We start from the raw sequence: 18,024 nt of genomic DNA, 5'->3' as shown, positions 1-18,024 counted from the left end.
TACTATATCTGTTGCTTTGCTTCAGCGCTTGGGAGGAAGTCCCAAAGCTGCTTCAATATATGATAATTCTGCATTTGAGACCTACATGGCCATGTTCAACTTGTTGCAATGGCTAGTCATGCTACAAAGTTTAGCTAAGAAGAAGGAGGAATTTCTCAATCATACAGCCGCTCCTCATCCGCGGCAGGTTAAATCCGGCCCATGTATTCCTAGTGTCTGTGCAGAAAGGAAATCGGAAACAGCATGTGATTTCATTCCGTTGCTCGCGGTAAGACCTTTGTATATACTTAAGTAGCAATTATGTGGTGAGTTGCATCATGGCCCATTCCCCTAGAGCAAATTATGTCGAAAGATGAGATATAATCAAATATCGCCTGTAGATATTGAATGGTGTTGTTTATAATCTTTGTGCTGATTTCTACAGCTTTTGAAATGCTTTTCCAATTCACCTCTTGAGTCCCCAGTTTTCGTGGGAGAATCGAGGATTCGACTGCTCTCTGTTTCCCATTTAATGGAGATGAACCTAGAGTTCTAGCATCCATGATGCTTTGAGGGGATCTACTGTCTCCTGCGCTAGTAACAGAGGTAGCTACAGAGCTAGGCCGGTACCAGTCAATGGACGGTTGCAAAACTTGGTTTGCGTTGCTGCGATCCCCGTTGGTGGAAAATCAATATATTGACAGATTGCCTTCGACCTCGACAGTTCCTCCCACAAGAGTGTATGATCTGCCGCCTCTTAGCCTTTCTTAAGCTGAGGAGCAACTTATGACAAAAAATCTAATGTTACTCACAAGGGTATCACAAGCAGTTGTTGGTATTGAAGACTTATTACATTCCCATAGCTAGCGAGAGCCTGTTTAATGAGAAGTGCACGATGAGATTGGTTTCCCTATTGCCTTTGAATATTGGATTCGGAGGAATGATGGTGTTTATCTAAGTGCCACAGGCGCTGAAAGGGTTGGAAATGTTAGAGCAACATTGTATTTCTAACACATGCCACATCGCTGGATAAACATGGGCTGGTCCCAAGGATGTAACCCAACCCGTTTTATATACACCGTCTATATGTTTTCTCCTTCGTTCCCCAGCGTTATATCTATACTGGTCAAGTCATTGTTCAGATTCACTGTATAGGAATCATAATCATTGTATCCCTCACTGTAGGCCTCGCAGTCGCCTCTGTTATGGCCAGAATTTATAAGCGAAATTAAATGACGAAACTTAAAGCAGAGACGGCGTTGTGAAGCTTTTATGAACATTCCTCAAGTAGTTTACCATTGTCTTTCTACACGGAACGCCAGCAAGCGAGTGAGAGAATTGGGATTGTGTAATGCGAGTGACATATAGCCCCTTCCAGATTTGAAAGTTGGCCAAACATCCAACTAAGCGGTTTTACGGGTTTCGGCATGGACTTCTCCACCTAGAAACTACCAAATTGACGCCTTGAAACTTTTTATTAGCTTACTGTATGGATCAGTCTCGGGGACATGATTCATTTGAAACAATCCCAATATAGACTAAGAGGTTTCCACTAGATCTCGAAAGACAACCGAAGAGTGTAGATGGTGACACCGATTTTTGGAAGTCACTGCAAATTCAAAAGGCCCCAATTGGTATACGCCCTTCTGCGATAATCGCTAATTTAGCATGATGGTGATGCTATATACTCAGTAAATCTGAGGGGAAAAATGAAGAGTACCACAACTGTTTAATTTGTCAGTAGCCCCGGCTTGTTTCACAATCGGAGGTATGTAATCGCTGGCATGTTGTGGCATAAACTTATTCCATGCGTCGCATAGTAGCTCTGCATGAGGAGCCAATATGGGAGGCTTTATAATGGACTGGACGCCATCTCGCTAAGTTATTGGCCACAGAGATGTCTGACTGTTCTTGGAGTTGAAGTGTGCGACTAAACTGAAAGCCTATGGGGGAGATTAGCAAATTTTAATGCATGGAGTTGTAGAGTATATACATCGGTGGATGGCATGCACTCACGCCTCAGGCCAGTTTTCACTGGTTAGTCAGTGGTCATGACAGGGGGCCCGCAGTGGGCCCGCGCGCCCATAAGCAAAGCTACAGCCCATCGTGGGCTCAAAAACTGGGCCCAAAGCCCAACCCGTTTGCGGGTTGGGTGGGGTTGGGCTCGGGTTGGCGTGGGCTTTGGCGATGTCTACCCATGGGAGGCATCCCATGGGAAAGGTCAAGGTCCATTTCAAACTTACCTATCCCAAATATTAAGACTAACTATATAATCTCCCCAAAACACTACTTTCTCACCCTAAACTTAAAGTTTGAATAAGTAATTAACTACAAGGAAGAACTACCGTTTTAGATTGCAGACATATTTCTCGTTTTTCCAAGGGCCCATGCTAGGAAAGTATAGTGGTTCAAGGTATGAACCAAAACAGAAGTAAGAAATAGTATATTATTTTAATGACCAAGCAGCTTTAAGATCAAAAGTACGCAAAAGTTTGGTCGAGTTGGGTCCAGATTGGGTTTTACTGGGGCCCCAGTATTGGGTCCGGGTTGGGTTTTGGGTCGAGACCTTCGACCCAACTTAGGTCATACGGAAGTCTGATGAAAAGCTAGTTAGCTGAAAACTTGGGAAGTTGATAGATCTTGGGGAAGATGAGTAGATGGGCTGATCTACAGTACTCCGTAGTGGCAGCCTATTAGGCTGCTGCATCACCACTCTGGGCAGAGGGCAGCTACCGCGCCTACTCGCATAGTCAGAGAATGACTATCACACTTGGACCTCAATCCAAGGTCTCAACTTCGACGAGGGGTCAGGGTAAATGAACTACACACACATACCGTACTGCCCCTTCTCATTTAATTTCATATTTTGTAGTATCCAATTTCGGTATTTCTTCTTTTCTCCATTGGAGGAGATTCGGGGTCCGTCCGGGGTCATGGCGCGGGGTAATGACCGTCCGGGGTAATACTGGCTGAGCCCATAGCGCGCGGATGAGATAACACCGAGCCGTGTCTGACTCTCGGATTCATCAGGTTCTTTAAGGATCGATAATATTTATCTTGGACCCTGCACGTCCAATTGTCCCCCACTGAGCATGGTATTCTACAGCGATAGAGAGATCAAGCATCATAAGCATCCGACTTCATGTTCGTAGGCCAGCGTTCGAAGACATTCTGAATGGGTCACGTTTACTGAAGATTTGCCCATGGTACTCGAAACCCGGAGTCAAGCACAGCGCTAACTAATAATTAGCGCTTATTCTCTCCCAGCTCCTCGGTTAAATTTACTTGCTCATTATGATAGGCTCAACAGAATTGAACCACCCTGGTAGGGTATCAGGAGGTTCGGATTTCAGAGTGCACAACAAGAAAAACCTGGGACGGCGCACAGGCAAGCCTCGCACTAGCTGAAGGAGGGAGGATTCTGAACTCTCCCCTACGACCCAAATTAGGAAATTCTCCGGCGAATGGAACGCCACATCTAGACGCAGACCACCACACCCTACCACCAAATTGCCACTTCAGCAGACCCCGCAAAGGAACCAGTACGTTTTCTCCCGGCTAGTACCTATCAGGTTACTTCGCTCGACAAGAGCCCACCATAATCAAGCGACGCAGCTACCGTAGTGCCCGGAAAAATGACCTTTATGAGTGGAGATGTTGGGTTGAGGAGGTCAAGGTCCGGAGCAAGCTCCACCCAATCGAGCTAAGATCGGGATCACCATCACAAGCATGTTGTCGCAGGTATAAAGATCTGAAACCCCCAGTCGTGCCTGCCTCTCTTTCATTCACCCGTTTCTTTCAGAAATCGTCAACATGAATAGTGACATCACAGAGAAACAGACCTCAGCGTCGGAGGTCGAGGCGCAGCCCACTTCCATAGGCGGGCCTCTTTACGATGTCGGCGAGAAGGTCGACTACGACAGAGCGGGCGCCATTGAGGCCGAGGAGGCCGAACATAATATGACTGTGCTCCAGGCTGTCAAGGCTTATCCCGCTGCCAGCTGGTGGGCATTCGTGATGTCATGCACCATTGTAAGCTCTTGCCCCTGATAGACAGATCATTTCTCTAACGTTGCCATAGATCATGGAGTCATATTGTGTTTTCTTAATGGGACAGTTCATAGCCACAGCTCAATTCGCCGAGCATTTTGGTGTATACAGCGAAAAAAATAAAGAGTGGATTATCGAAGCTTCATGGCAGTCAGCATTCCAGTGTAGCGGGCCAATCGGTGCCTTCATCGGTGTATTCGTCGCAGGTCCCATCACCAGTTGGATTGGATATCGATGGGCAACCATTGGCGGTCTCATGTTCTTGAACGGCTTCATCTTCATCTTCTATTTCGGCAACAGCCAGGGGATGTTTTTCGCGTCCCAGATCCTGGAAGGCATCCCGTGGGGCATTTTCATTGCCAATGCACCCGCCTACTGTGCCGAAATTGTGCCAATGAGATTGAGAGCTCCAGCGACGCAGATGTTGCAGATGTTCTGGGCGATTGGGTCGATCATAGTCGGCGGTATCACTTACCACTACCAATCCAAGCCTGACTCCTCAGCGTACAGGTACGTCCGCTCCCATAGATGCCATCGAGGAGCACTGTACTAACAGTCATCCCAGAGTTCCCATTGCACTTCAGTGGATTTTTCCTACCCCCCTCGCTATCCTACTCTTCCTTGCGCCTGAGTCGCCCTGGTGGCTTGTACGAAAGGGGCGTCTGGCTGAGGCAGAGAAGGCTGTCAAACGCCTTGGACGCGCGAGTGCAAATGATAACCCCGCTGACGCAGTCGCAATGATGCGTCGCACGATCGAACTCGAAAAGACTGAGAAGAAGCCTAGTCTCACTGAACTGTGGAAAGGTACCGATCGCTACCGCACATTGATTGTGTGCGGTGTGTACGCATCTCAGAATCTGACGGGCAATCTGATTGCTAACCAAGCGGTTTACTTTTTCAAACGTGAGTCGAGCCATTTCCTGCAACCCCATAACAGACTAACACCAGCTCAGAGGCCGGCATGGCAGACAACACCGCATTTGCACTTGGTCTCATCACTTCTGCCCTCCAGTGGATAATGGTCATGCTCTCTTGGGTCCTCACCACATACCTCGGCCGACGCACCCTCTATGTCTATGGTCAATTCATCAACTGCGCATTCTTGGTTGCGCTCGGTATTGCGGCTTCATGTGGCGCAAGTAAGGCGGCTAGCAATGCGCAAGCATCGCTTGGCTTGATCGTCTCCGTCCTATTCTGCTTGGGACCCGCTCCTGCCTCATGGGTCATCATCGGCGAGACATCTTCCGTTCGTCTTAGGCCACTGACAACCGGTATTGGACGAGGTGCCTATTATCTGGTCAATATTCCTTGCATCTTCCTTGCCAGCTACATGCTCAACACTGAAAAGTGGAACCTGGGTGGCAAGAGCGGCTACGTCTGGGCTGGGACCGCCTTTTTCTGCACCGTCATGTCTTGGATCTGGGTTCCAGAGATGAAGCACAGGTCCTTCCGTGAGATCGACATTCTGTTCCGGCGTCATGTCCCGGCTCGCAAATGGAAGCAGACGGTCATCGATATCCGCGATGATGAGTAGATAGAAATTGCTGTTCGGAGAAGCCTGAGTGGTTCTGCTTGTCCAGGAATGGGTGGTAGAGATGAGTTCCTCACTGGATACTTACAGGTAATTTCAAAGAAGAGTTGAAGGGTGAGGATCACAGCGGAATGTACTGCATCCTCTACTCTCGTCGGTAGTGGCTGCTACAGTACTAGGCTTGCTTTTGGTTAACCTGTTTCAAGAGGCTAATACCTCGTGATCCGGACAGAGCAGGATGGCTGAGTCTGGTTTACGTATACAAGCTTTCTGCCCTTGCTTCGCTCGGGCTGTGAGTGCTGTCCAATCACGTGACCTGCTGGAGCATTAGTCTGCACTGTGGATCTGAGTGCGGGTCGACTCTGCGTATGAATTATTACCCCTGCTTATTAATTCTCATCTACTGGTGCGTTCAGTCCGTCTACCTGCGACCGTAGCGCTAGAACCTCCTCTTGCAGCTTCTCATTATGGGTTTGCAGTTTATTCTGGTTATTTTTCACTTCTCTCAGTCTGGCCTGGGTGCCGTGGATGAGTGTGGTTTGCTCTTCAAAGATGCGTTGCAAGTGCTCAATGGTCTGCCGAATCTCTTTCGTTGTCGCTCGTCCGCTGCTGGTCCCCGTTTTGGTCGGCTCCACGCGTTGCGGGGCCGCATGGGTCTGCTCGCTTTCCACTCGTGCTTGTCTTCTGGTCCGGACTCTGGTCTTGGGTTCAGCGTCTCCCGGTGTATCGCGCCTATTCGTGCGTTAGTGTGGTTAGAGGCTCGGGAGGCCCCATGGGTGGGTCCGCCATCTGTCTGACGAGAGGCTTGGCCCGAAAATTGGCTGCCAGCGCTAATTAATAGCCGGGCGGTAAATGGGATTTACTAGCGTCTCACAGTTGTAGCGCGGAGATTTTTCTACCACCTCACCCGTACTGTACGATAAGATATATTAACACACATTTGTGTCAACATCACCTCTATGTACCAATTTCTTTATCGCGGAGGTACTCACTTTCCCGGGTTACCTTGAGGGAGTTCAATCTACCTTTCCTTCCAATGATAGGAGGTTTTGTCGGAACGTGGTCGTCATAGTACGGACTACGGGCATAGCCAATAAGTATTTGAGAAAGTGGATTTTATATAATATGGAAAATGTAGAGTAAATGAGGGTTGTGCTTAGTTACGAGTATGGATGCTGAATATTCCTCGGGCGCGCTAGTAAAATTGCGACCCTCTTTTGTCGGTAAGTTTCCTAGCTCCTGGATCCTGCTTAGTCAACAGGAGTCGACGTTTGCCATTGTTAATTGGCTGTTTAATTCATGGTTCACCGCGTGCTCCTGATCCGCGGATTTGAATGGTCTCTGCGAAAATAGCAGTCTACGACAAGCTTGTTTACTGGTGCAAACTCCACCCTATGAGTCGCCTAAGTGACTAATCTCATTAGACCCGACAGTCAAGGAAGCCTTGATGCCCGTGGTTTGGTATGCTAAGCTTCATTGGCATCTCGGGTTCGAGCAATTTCCCGTCAACGAGTGCCGTGGCTTCATTCTCTTCGTCTCCGATAGAACGACTAGCATCGCTGGTGGAGATTGTATTGTCCGAGCACCTCTCAAAATGGATAGTCTGCCCCAGAACTTCCCGGTTTCAACGGCAAATCTTGATCCCTCATTGGCTCCAGCACCAGCGAAGCTTTTTAGAAGCGAACTCAGGCTTTTGCTTATGGCATCCAGAGTCTACCGTCCACGACAAAAATCAGGAATTAAGAACCAAGAACGTGACACGTTGCGATATTATGGTTGGATTCTGGAAGCCTGTCGGGGTGACTTTCCGTGTCTCCTGACTGCCTGACCCTAAATTCACCTTATAATGGGCGAGTAGCTAAGGGATCAGCAGAAATATGAGCACTCAACTATCTCGTCTGTTATTTTTCTCATATTCAAGATGCCTTTTATGTCTCGTGTTGCCCTGACTTTGGGTCTGACCCTGGGTGCTGCTGCCGCCCCGAACTCTATCGTTGTACCCAAAGGTGCTGAGACCCTCACCGTGGGCATCCTCGGTGGTAAGTACTCGCTATTTTAAAAATTGGGACATCAAATCCTTGAACAAGAATACTAACGGATTCAAGACTACGGCTGGACTGGTTGGCAGCCTCTGCCTTTGGATTTCTGCAATAACGCCTTGTCGAAGCTGGAGGCTGACGGCGTGCAGATTCCCCGACAGCTTCAGAATGACTGCGACGCCGGTGACCGTCAGGCTATCTTCAATGCCACCATTGAGGAGAGTAAGTCATATATCTTATAGGACCCCTCAAAACCAGGGAAAGGGAGAAAATTTGGAAAGGGAACAGTGCATCTATACTAACGTCTGTGATAGCCCGCACGGCTCACTACATCGAGAAGGTCTGTCTCAAGAAGAACTGCTCTGCCTTCATCTCCGTCGGCGACTCTTTCTACGATAGCGGTGTCGACTTCACATCGGAGGGTATCCAGCGCTTCTACGAGGGCTGGGCTGACATGTACGTCGGCGAGGCCTTCGACAACAAGACCTGGTACCAGGCTCTCGGTAACCACGACATCGTCGCTGGCCAGGCCGGCGTTGACTTCCAAACCCGTATTGCTCCCTTGATCGATGATCGTTGGTATTTTGGACACGAGCATCTGCCCTACTACACCTACGACCTGACCGGCTCCAACTGGACTGCAACCTTCGTAGTCGTGGACTCTGATTGCTTTATCGAAAAATACCAGAAAGACACCTCCGTCTACAACACCGACTATGTGATCGCCTGCCACAAGGACACCCAGAAGCAGGTGGACTTCTTGCGCGAGTCTTTTGCTAAGTCCGACGCTACCTGGAAGATCCTGCAGATTCACCACGGTTACATCTCCTCCTCTTCCAACTACACTGAGCTGGCCCCCCTGATAGATATTGTTCGCGAGAACAATGGCGTCGTCGTCAACGGTCATGATCATTGCATGGCTCATTACCAGTACGAAGGCACTGACTTTGTTCTCACCGGTGGCGCAGGTTATGCCGAGGCCGGCGACTGCAACTACGGTGTCCCTATCGGCCCCTACGCCAAGTGGCTCGGTGCCGACGCCAACCAGGCCGCCAACGGCTTTGTGACTCTTGACATCAACTACAACGCCTTGAATTTTGAGTACTACGCCCGTGACATGCGTCTTAAGGGTGCCAACTACTACCCTGTCAAGGACGACATGAAGCCTTCCTACAGCTTCGCCGTTACCGAGCACGCCACCAAGGCTTAGGGATTACGTTCACATTGGGGCGCCAATGAGCTTGTGTTTGGAATATTGACCTACTTTTTGTAGTACGTTCGTCTTTGTTCTTGCTTTAGATCGTATTTACCGAGAAAAGAATGGCTTGGCATAACAGTGGCTTAATTGACCATATGTGCCGATTCAGTGCAAGTGAACTGCGACCTTTTACTATTACAGGACTCCAAGCCAAGAAATTAGTCGAGATAATCCATTTTATTGCGATGGCTCCCGGAGTAAACTCTCGTCAGTAGCTACGAAGGTATACTCGAGCCAGTCTCCCTAAAGCCCCAATCTCCCGTAGATCAAAATTCACTACTGCGATCAACGAGATGGCCATTGCTCTTCGTGAGGCGTTGTACTAGAGCTCATGCGATCATCTATGCTCCGCTGCCAATTGGACACGAACAACGCCAGAGAAAGCGCCTGCTGAATTGAGACCTGATAAAGACATAACCACCATAGTTAGTATATTGGAATAGCAATATGTCAGATGTCGTCTAGAGCGCGGTGAGTTTGACAAAAGATAGTTGATGCTCAAAGGACAGTCCACGTTGGGAATGCAGAGAATCCAGCAATTTCCTGGAAAGAGCTGCTTGCGCGCGATACGTTAGAAACAGACTTCAATGGACAAAGAGTATATATAAGCCACTATAGATATACCGCCTTTAGTGTTTTGGAAGGAGAATACCTATCGTTCCCCTACTCTTATAGCCATTTATAGGATATACTTTGATACCCAAGGCATGGGCATACCTCACACAGGACCCGACTTATCCATCCCAACGTTATTTCGCTGATGGTAGATCGGGGTTTGAGCGGTCAGGCTGGCGGTTAAAACATGTGGGTACAGATAACGACATATTATTGGATCATGGGGGGCGGTTTTGCCAATAGCCGCTATCGTCTGCCGTAGGAAGCAGATAACGCGGCAGGAAAAAAAAACCATTGAAATGGGGATGGCACGATGGCAGTCTGACATAGACTTCCGCAAAGCCCATTTTGGGCCCAAGGTTCCGGCCCAGAACCCAACCCAGCCTGGGCCCGGGTTGAACTTCATTAACCCGGGCCCAACCCGGGCCCAGCACTGGGCCCCCAGTAAACCCAGTTTGGACCCAACTCGGCCCAACTTTTGCATTATTTCAATCATAAAACTGCTCAGTCATCAAGATAACTCACTGTTTTTTACATCGGTTTTGATCTATACCTTGAACCACCATACTTTTCTAGTATAACTAGAGTGTGTTCAAAGCTATAAACGCGTAGAATCAATTTTAAATAAGTAGTTATGGTTCTTTAGGCTCAGAAAGGTCAGACTTTGCTATGGTTTTCACAGTGTTTGACTTATGACCTTTTTATTGACCTCATGTTAGATATACGTAGATGAGTTCTATAGGCGACACTACAGGTTTTCTGACGGCCGTCAGAAATCATGGTGTAAATATATATAGTGTGCGGATATATATTTCACAATATACAGTGTTTGCATACCCATAAATGCTTGAAAAAACCACTATGGAATTCGGGTATTGTTACTTTAAATCTTATATATCATATATACTAATTATATTCTTTATTATTCCACTATATTCGACTAGTAGCTAGTAAGATTATATAGATTGCAGGTCTTTTTAAGTACTTGTATAAACCCGGATAGGTAAGGCAGGATAAAACTTTTTGACGATCTTAGGTGGAAGCTAGGGTGGGAATTAGGCTTTCTGGGTTTTTGCTAGGTTTTTACTAGGGGTTTGCTAGGTTTTCTAGGTTTTGGCTAGGCTTTCTGGGGTTTTGCTAGGTTCTTGCTAGGCTTTCTGGGTTCTTACTAGGTTATTGGGCTAGATAGATACGGAGGTGGAGTAATATAACCAATAAACCACGCGGATACGTTTTAAGGTCCTCTTCTAAATTGATCTATCGCGTTTGCTTTATTTACACACCGTCATTAGATATTATTGCTCCGTAAGTCCTCTATTCCCCCTCTATCACTTACTTTACACTTGTTCAATTTATCATGTCACAAAGCCAGCAGTCTGACTTCGCGTCCTCTCTTTATGATGGCGATATAGATAATATCAGCTATCTTGCGCTATCAAACCACCTAGCGACTCCCTCTAGCAGCCAGCATACGATCGATCCCTTTGACACTGACTTCCTCCGACCGACAATTCCGCCAATACTCCTATCCTCCTTACAACGCGTTAGACCCGACCGAAGGAAGGCGTTTATTCTCTACGATAAAATAACCTATAACGAATGGGTAGAATAGTGGCTACAAACCGACTTTGGGAGGAAGAGCAAGATTGTCTAGGACTTAACGCGCCATTCGGAGATTTGGAGCCACTACAATCAGGTTGCTCATAGTATAGATAGTGCACCAAAGGTTATATGCCAACGTTGTGGAAATATTCTTGAGCACCCTAATACAGTCAATACGAAGGCCACAGGTAAAATACAATATCATGGCATATCGACAATGCAGAGACATCTCAAGACAGCGGCTTATTTAAAGAGCGGACATACAAAGAAATCACAGATTACCAAATTTCTAAAGCAAGCAGTACGTTCGGAGTAACCCTTTTATTCGATTTCATTTACTAATAGTAATACTAAACTTAGGAAGATATCGAAATACCGTTCTCGCAAGCAGCCTAGGAAGAAGACATCCTACAATTTATCACACTCAATCGGCTTCCACTTCATCTTATTGAGCATCCAGCATTTCAGCGTCTTATTTCTCGGGCTCGTACCGCTCCGTCACCTCCGATCATCCCATCTACTAATACAATTCGTCGCCGACTAGGGAGCATTGTTAAAGATCGGCAAGAGCGGATGCTCCGAACACTGCCTATTGGTTCGAAAATCTCAATTGCACTTGATTGCTAGACATCTCCATTCTCACAGGCGTTTATAGCAATCACAGGCTACTTTGTAGATATTGATTGGGTATATCGTAAGGTACTACTTAGGTTCAAACCTCTCTACGGTGCGCATACAGGCGCGAATCTAAGCAATGTTCTTCTTCAAACTCTAATCGAGCATAACCTTGAAGCCCGAGTGTTTGGGTTAACAACGGACAATGCTTCAAACAATAAGACATTATTTGATTCCCTCCAATAGGGTCTATCAGATAGTGTTATCATTGTTCGAATCCTATGCCTTGCTCACGTTATCTAACTCAGTCTAAACCAGCTCCTTGATCGCATTAAAGCAGTTCCACTGAATGACTTAACTAAGACAAAATAGACAGAGAAGCAATCAAGATTAGCTTATTTAAATGCGCAGCATCGGAATCGTGAGATATCCTTTACATTGAACAAGGTCCGCTATCTTGCTATCTATGTGAACGCAAGCCCTTAGCGCCGGGAGACATTTTACAATCTCCAGACAAGCACCGTGAAGCTAGTACCGATCTAAGATATAAGGACTCGGTGGAATTCAACCTTTCTAATACTACGTCGGGCAAAGCGTCTACGTCCGATCTTTGCGCTATTTTGTGCAGAGTATGATTGCGAAGAGATGCTACTCTATAAGGACGAGTGGCGTCAAGTTGACTATCTTCTTTGTATCACTAAGCCATTTTTCGCCTACACAACTTAGCTATCGAAGACTCGAGATATTACTACGTATTACGTCTTCAAGATCTACAATAAACTCTTTGAGCATCTTGAGTGTTCAATAAAGCAGCTACGACGTAAGCCTATGCTATAGAAGAAATAGATGCTTCACGCACTTGAAGCTGGTCGGTTAAAGCTTAATAAGTACTACTCCCAAACCGATAATATTCGAGGATATATCTATGCAATCGGCACAATGCTAGCGCTCGTGAACAAGTTTAAGTTCTTTCTTACCAATGACTAGGATCAGAAATGGCGTGACACGTACCGCTCATCCTTCCAGGAAGCTCTAATTCTATATCAAGAACAGCTTTCAGCCCTTAATCAGTCACTAGATAGCTCTCAAATGATAGCTCGGCTAGGATCGAAGCTTGATACGATGCTAGATAGGAGCAATGCCTAGGGAAGCATAGCTACTAATGAAATAACTCGTTATCTTGATAGTGGTACGTTTAAGCTAAGCCTTTCAGAATTCTAACTAACTTCGGATTAGATCCTATTCAAATTGCTCCTCTTACGTTCTAGCGAGAGAACCAAGCGCGATTCCTAGCAATTGCTGCTCTTGCGCGTGATATCCTCTCTTTCCCTGCAACCGGGGCAGGCGTTGAACGGCTGTTTAATACTGCTCGGGATATCTGCCATTACCGTCGAGGAAGAATAAAGTCTTATACAATCGAGGATTTAATGATGTTTCTTTGCACCTCAAGGTTTGACATAGAAGAACAAGAGGCGAGACTTCTTGAGAAGTTCTTCTCTTATGATGAGCTAGAAGCAGCAAAGGAAGAGAAGGATGATAACCTCGACGACATTGAGATCGAGCCAATCAGTGATACCGAGGAACAGGAGACTTCAATTGATAAGGAGACAGAGCTAGATAAAGCTTTATTGACTGCATTTGAAGGGCCGACTGTACGTGAACCCTAGGTGCCATTGCCAGTGAATAACACCCAAGTACGTGCGTCAGGACGGAAGCGAAAGAATTGCGATAATGATATATTCGAGTACTATTAGTTGGTTAATCGATTAAAGCTCTCCAATTCATAGATCTTCAAAAAAGCCTCGAAATAACCCTATATTCTGACGGCCGTCAAAAAAACTAGCAATATAGCTTAATGACCCTATTTTCTGACGGCCGTCAGAATTGTAGCCCTGTAGCCTTAGGAATCTATTAAACGTACAATTAAATTAAACAGTGATTATAGAAAGAGGCCTTGCTTACAAGTCAAATACCCAAAAATACAGCCAAAAACTGCACAAGTTATGTAGTCACGAGTCTTGACATGTTTGCATTGTTTATGAACCCAGCTAGGGGCCCGGGCCCAGCACTGGGCCAGAAATCCCGACCCGGGCCCAGTACTGGGTTGGAGAACCCGGCCCAGAACCCAACCCAGCCCGGGTTGGGCCCGGGTTGGGCCCGGGTTGAGCTGGGTTCTGCGGAAGTCTAGTCTGACATAGCAGACGGGTCGATACTAATAGACCTCGGCAAGGACCGCAAGGGACCGGACCAGACCGCGGACCGGACCGGACCATGTAGGGCTTGGTCCTTACTATCAGGACCGCTGGGCGGTCCCAACTTTTATAGGACCGCACCACTGCGGTCCGGTCCGGTCTTGCGGTCCTACAAACGGGACAAATATGTAGAACCCCGTGATTTACATAATTTATGAAGAATCTATTGGTATTTTTTAGTATTTTACTGTCATACTTTGTTATATGTAGCCTAAACGTATTCTTTCCAGAAATTTTGAGTACTTTTCTAGAAATTACTTATATGCATGATTTATGTTAAAAGGATCAATTGTCCTTTATATCTATTAATTATATACAAAATCCGTATTATGTCTTAGTCTCTTTGGAATACGCCCTGACGAACGCCTCTGAATATCAAAATTAGGTAGAGGGATCTTATCATTATCAATAGCCCTTCTCTTCCCTAGCGCTCGTAGGCTAGGCTGCTTAATAGATACTTCTGCAGAAGTTTCTATTATAAGATCTTCCTCGTTATCGCTAATAGGATCAAACTCTTTATCCTCTTGCTTAGTATTATCCTACTCCTTCTTCGAATGCTTCTCTTGGGTAGAGAGGAACTTATCCACTAGCGCAAGCTACTTAGACTATATATTAAATCTAGTTGTACACATAAACATTATTAGGTCCTAAATAGTCTGTGGTCTTAATAAGCCCCGGCGATAGTGGCATATATCCCGAGCAGAGTTAAAAAGTCTCTCTACCCTAGAGCCGCTAGCTAGAGTTGTAAGGATATCTTGGGTAAGGCTTGCTAAGATAGGATACTCTGCCTTATAAGCCTTCTAGAAGACTAGGGGTGTTGATTGGACAGTACCTAGAGAGATATAAAATTAGCAAAAACAAAGATTTAATATACAATAGGAGAGAGGGATATTAAACTTACTACTTCTAAGATACCTTGTGAGTTTATCTAGAGTAGTCGGTCTTGACTAGATAGAGGTAGTAGGTCTTAGAAGTATATTAATATCAGAGATATTGTTACTTATTGACTAGGAACTTGATATTGTCTATGCCTCTGTATAGACCTTGACATTTCCCATGGGACTAGCGAAAATCTAGTCCCATGTCCATGGGACTTAGTCCCATGGGAATTCCTACAGAGGTCTAGTCCCGTGGACCCACTCCCATGGGAGTAAAAAAAAAATTTGGTCCCGCCATGGGAATTCCCGTGGGACTCCCATGGGACTAAAAAAATTTCCCATCTATACATTATTTTCATAATAATGATGGATAAATCGCTGAGTTATCATGATAGAATACGGTAATTTAAAGGTGTTTCAGCGAGTATCCAAACCAACCAAGTATTCATTATTTTTGATACATTCCGACCATAATTTTGTGATTATTTAGTATAGCTTCAGTATCATTTAATATGAACATTCGTCACCTTGATCCTATTTTTTTCACACTTTCTGACTTACCTTAGAAAGTGAGGGCTGACATAGAGATATTATACCTAGTAACCTTCAATTTAAATCAGAAAGCGAAGCTTTTATGAGTATCTAGTACACCTATTCCAATATCAATATTCGTTATCTAACTATCCTTAATACTAATCTATCACATTTTCTAACGTATCTTAGAAAGTGAGGGCTAAAATAGAGACATCCATATGAAAGAAACTTCAATTTAAATCAGAAAGTGAAGCTTTTCTGAGTATCAAGTAAACCTACTCTAATATTATTATATCACTAACGATATAAATTGGCTAATGCAACACTTATTCTAATTCTCTCTTCTTTATAATTCAATAGGAGCTACTAGGCGGCAAGACTCTAGTCAACCGCACCGGCGGCTCGGAGCCGCCGGCTCCTAGCCGATCTCTAGAATAACGAGGATCATGTTTTCCGCAAGGTCAAGCTCCGTGTTGATAAGGTCCAAGGCAAGAACTGCTTGACCAACTTCTATAGTCTACTGCAAAGTCGTCGTTAGGGTCAAGTTTATCGCACTGTTAACACATTGTCTTTAATATTATCACTGTTTTATTGCACACCACACTGCAACCAACTTGAATAAACTTCTTTTGTGGATACTATATATATGCATATTTTTGTGTAGAGACTATACTAAAGACATAAATCGACTAACATCCCGTACCTAGACTTTCTGACGTCCATCAGAAAGTAAGCTTGTAGAGGTTAATAACCTCATAAGTGCTAGATTGGAAGGTATATATACGAAGTCCTCCCCCTTTTCAAACCTTATCTTCTATTTTCCCCACCCTTATCACTACTGTACGTGACGTCCGTTAGAATTTGAGGCTCTTTCTACCCACCTACCTTTGATACCTCTTAGTCTACCTTTTTGACGTCTGTCAGAATTTAAGGCTATTTCCTACCTACCCACTATTAGTATCCTCTTAGCCTATATTTCTGACGGACGTCAGAAATTAAGGCTATTTCCTACCTATCTACCTTTGATATCCCTTAGCCTACATCTTTGACGGCCGTTAGAATTCAAGGCTTTTTATGAATCATCACTAACACCGTTATAGCATCCTTACTACCAACACTATCGCCGTTCTATTATTTGACTACTAGAATCACCCTTCTTGTATCTCCCCGCGTTATACACTATTATGGCTTTAACCCGCCGCTCTAAGCTAGTTAGTAATATCAACTATGCTCCTGATTTTATCACGGCTATCGAGAATTCAGCCTCAAAGCTTGCTAGTTGTTATGGTTTCCTAACTACAGCCTCTCTGCACAAAATCTATAGCCTCGACCCAAATTTCAAACACTCTCGCGATATCATCGATCAATTCGCCGCTGATCGTGCCAACTCCTTTGATTATCCAAATCTCTCCGCTAGCTAGAAGTAGATCCGCTTCTCTATCATCAAACACGCCTTTAATAATACCCTAAAATAGAGTCCTACTCTCGCTGACTTTTAGCGCCCCACGGTTAGAAAGCACAATATCGATGCGTCCTACCTCTTCGAGATTCGCACACTTTAGTAGATTGTTCGATTGATGCGCACCCGCAATACCGATATATTTAAGGTATCCTAGGTCACTAAATCCCCCTTCTCGTTTGACGCTAAAGAGGTTCTACATGTATAGAAGACTCTTATTTTCTTTGCAAACAACATCAAGAAGAACAAGAATTACATTAACACGGTACCCTAGTCTTCGCAATCAGCTATGCCCAAACTTTAGACTAGCACGACTTCTACCGTAGCTACTATAGCTACTATATCAAGTGTGGAGAACGCTATTATCCTTAACAGCATTTAAATAGATCCTATTGACACCGAAGACACCTTTCCACCAGATATCGACCTCCTCGATATGACCCTTTTCGACGGCGCCCCTTACCTATCCCTACTCACTAGTATTGCCCATATATTAGCTCACCCTATAACAAGCTTATTGGCTCGAGCCCCACTTATCCCCGCTAACCGTGACAGCCTTATTCACGCCCTCACTAAGGGGAAATAGGCATAGAAATATGTTCTTTACTAGGCTCCCTCTACCAAGACTTCCTAGGTATCGGACCTCCTAGCTAATCTGAAAACCCCTTCCGCCAATAAGCTAATCTCGTCGAGCGAAGCACTAGCCGAAATTGCCAATAAAAACGCCGAGAAGCACACTTACCGGGACCGGTAGCTAAAGACTAGTTATAACGATCGCCCCCTATAGATCCTAGATCTACCCGAGTGGGTCTATCAACAACGCTTAAGTCTTACCGTCTCTGCTACCCCGCGAAGCTTCACGGATAGTCTCGCCTATGCCTATATCTCGATTGATTCTAATAGTGATGGCTTTATCGCCCCCCCGAACACGTATAGAGTGCCTCCTACGACTCTTATGCCTTAGCAAGTCACGGCTATATCGTGGATGCTTGACCAGGAAGCAAGTCTAGTGGCCGGTGGTATCCTAGCGGATATATACGGCTTAGGCAAAACACTTACAGCCTTATCTCTCGTGTGGCAGGCCTCCTAATACCAAATCGCATAGGCCGATCCGGCTCCGTTCCGACCCACTCTGATCCTAGTGCCGTCCTCGTTAATCGATATATAGGCGAACGAAATCCAAGCTCACTTCGGTAATGCGTTTACCCTCTA

At 45.5% G+C, this 18,024-nt stretch overlaps 2 protein-coding genes across 2 annotated transcripts; both read left to right on the top strand.

Moving 5' to 3' along the window:
• Positions 1-3,792: 3,792 nt before the first annotated feature.
• N7508_007549 (putative MFS maltose transporter) lies at positions 3,793-5,563 on the top strand (the record flags this gene model as incomplete). Its single annotated transcript, XM_058465613.1, has 4 exons — positions 3,793-4,011; positions 4,061-4,539; positions 4,595-4,932; positions 4,983-5,563. The coding sequence occupies 4 exons, from the start codon at positions 3,793-3,795 to the stop codon at positions 5,561-5,563; spliced, it is 1,617 nt and encodes a 538-aa protein (XP_058316941.1).
• A 1,918-nt stretch (positions 5,564-7,481) lies between these two features.
• N7508_007548 (uncharacterized protein) lies at positions 7,482-8,809 on the top strand (the record flags this gene model as incomplete). The annotated part of the gene is made up of 3 exons (XM_058465612.1): positions 7,482-7,599; positions 7,666-7,821; positions 7,914-8,809. The coding sequence occupies 3 exons, from the start codon at positions 7,482-7,484 to the stop codon at positions 8,807-8,809; spliced, it is 1,170 nt and encodes a 389-aa protein (XP_058316940.1).
• Between the last annotated feature and the right edge of the window lie 9,215 nt (positions 8,810-18,024).

The sequence above is a fragment of the Penicillium antarcticum genome (genome assembly GCF_028974205.1).
Source record: "Penicillium antarcticum strain IBT 31339 chromosome Unknown utg000008l_segment0_segment0, whole genome shotgun sequence".
Taxonomy (NCBI): Eukaryota; Fungi; Ascomycota; class Eurotiomycetes; order Eurotiales; family Aspergillaceae; genus Penicillium; species Penicillium antarcticum.
The sequence above is the reverse complement of the archived record's forward strand: the minus strand, read 5'-3'. Positions and strand labels throughout refer to the sequence as shown.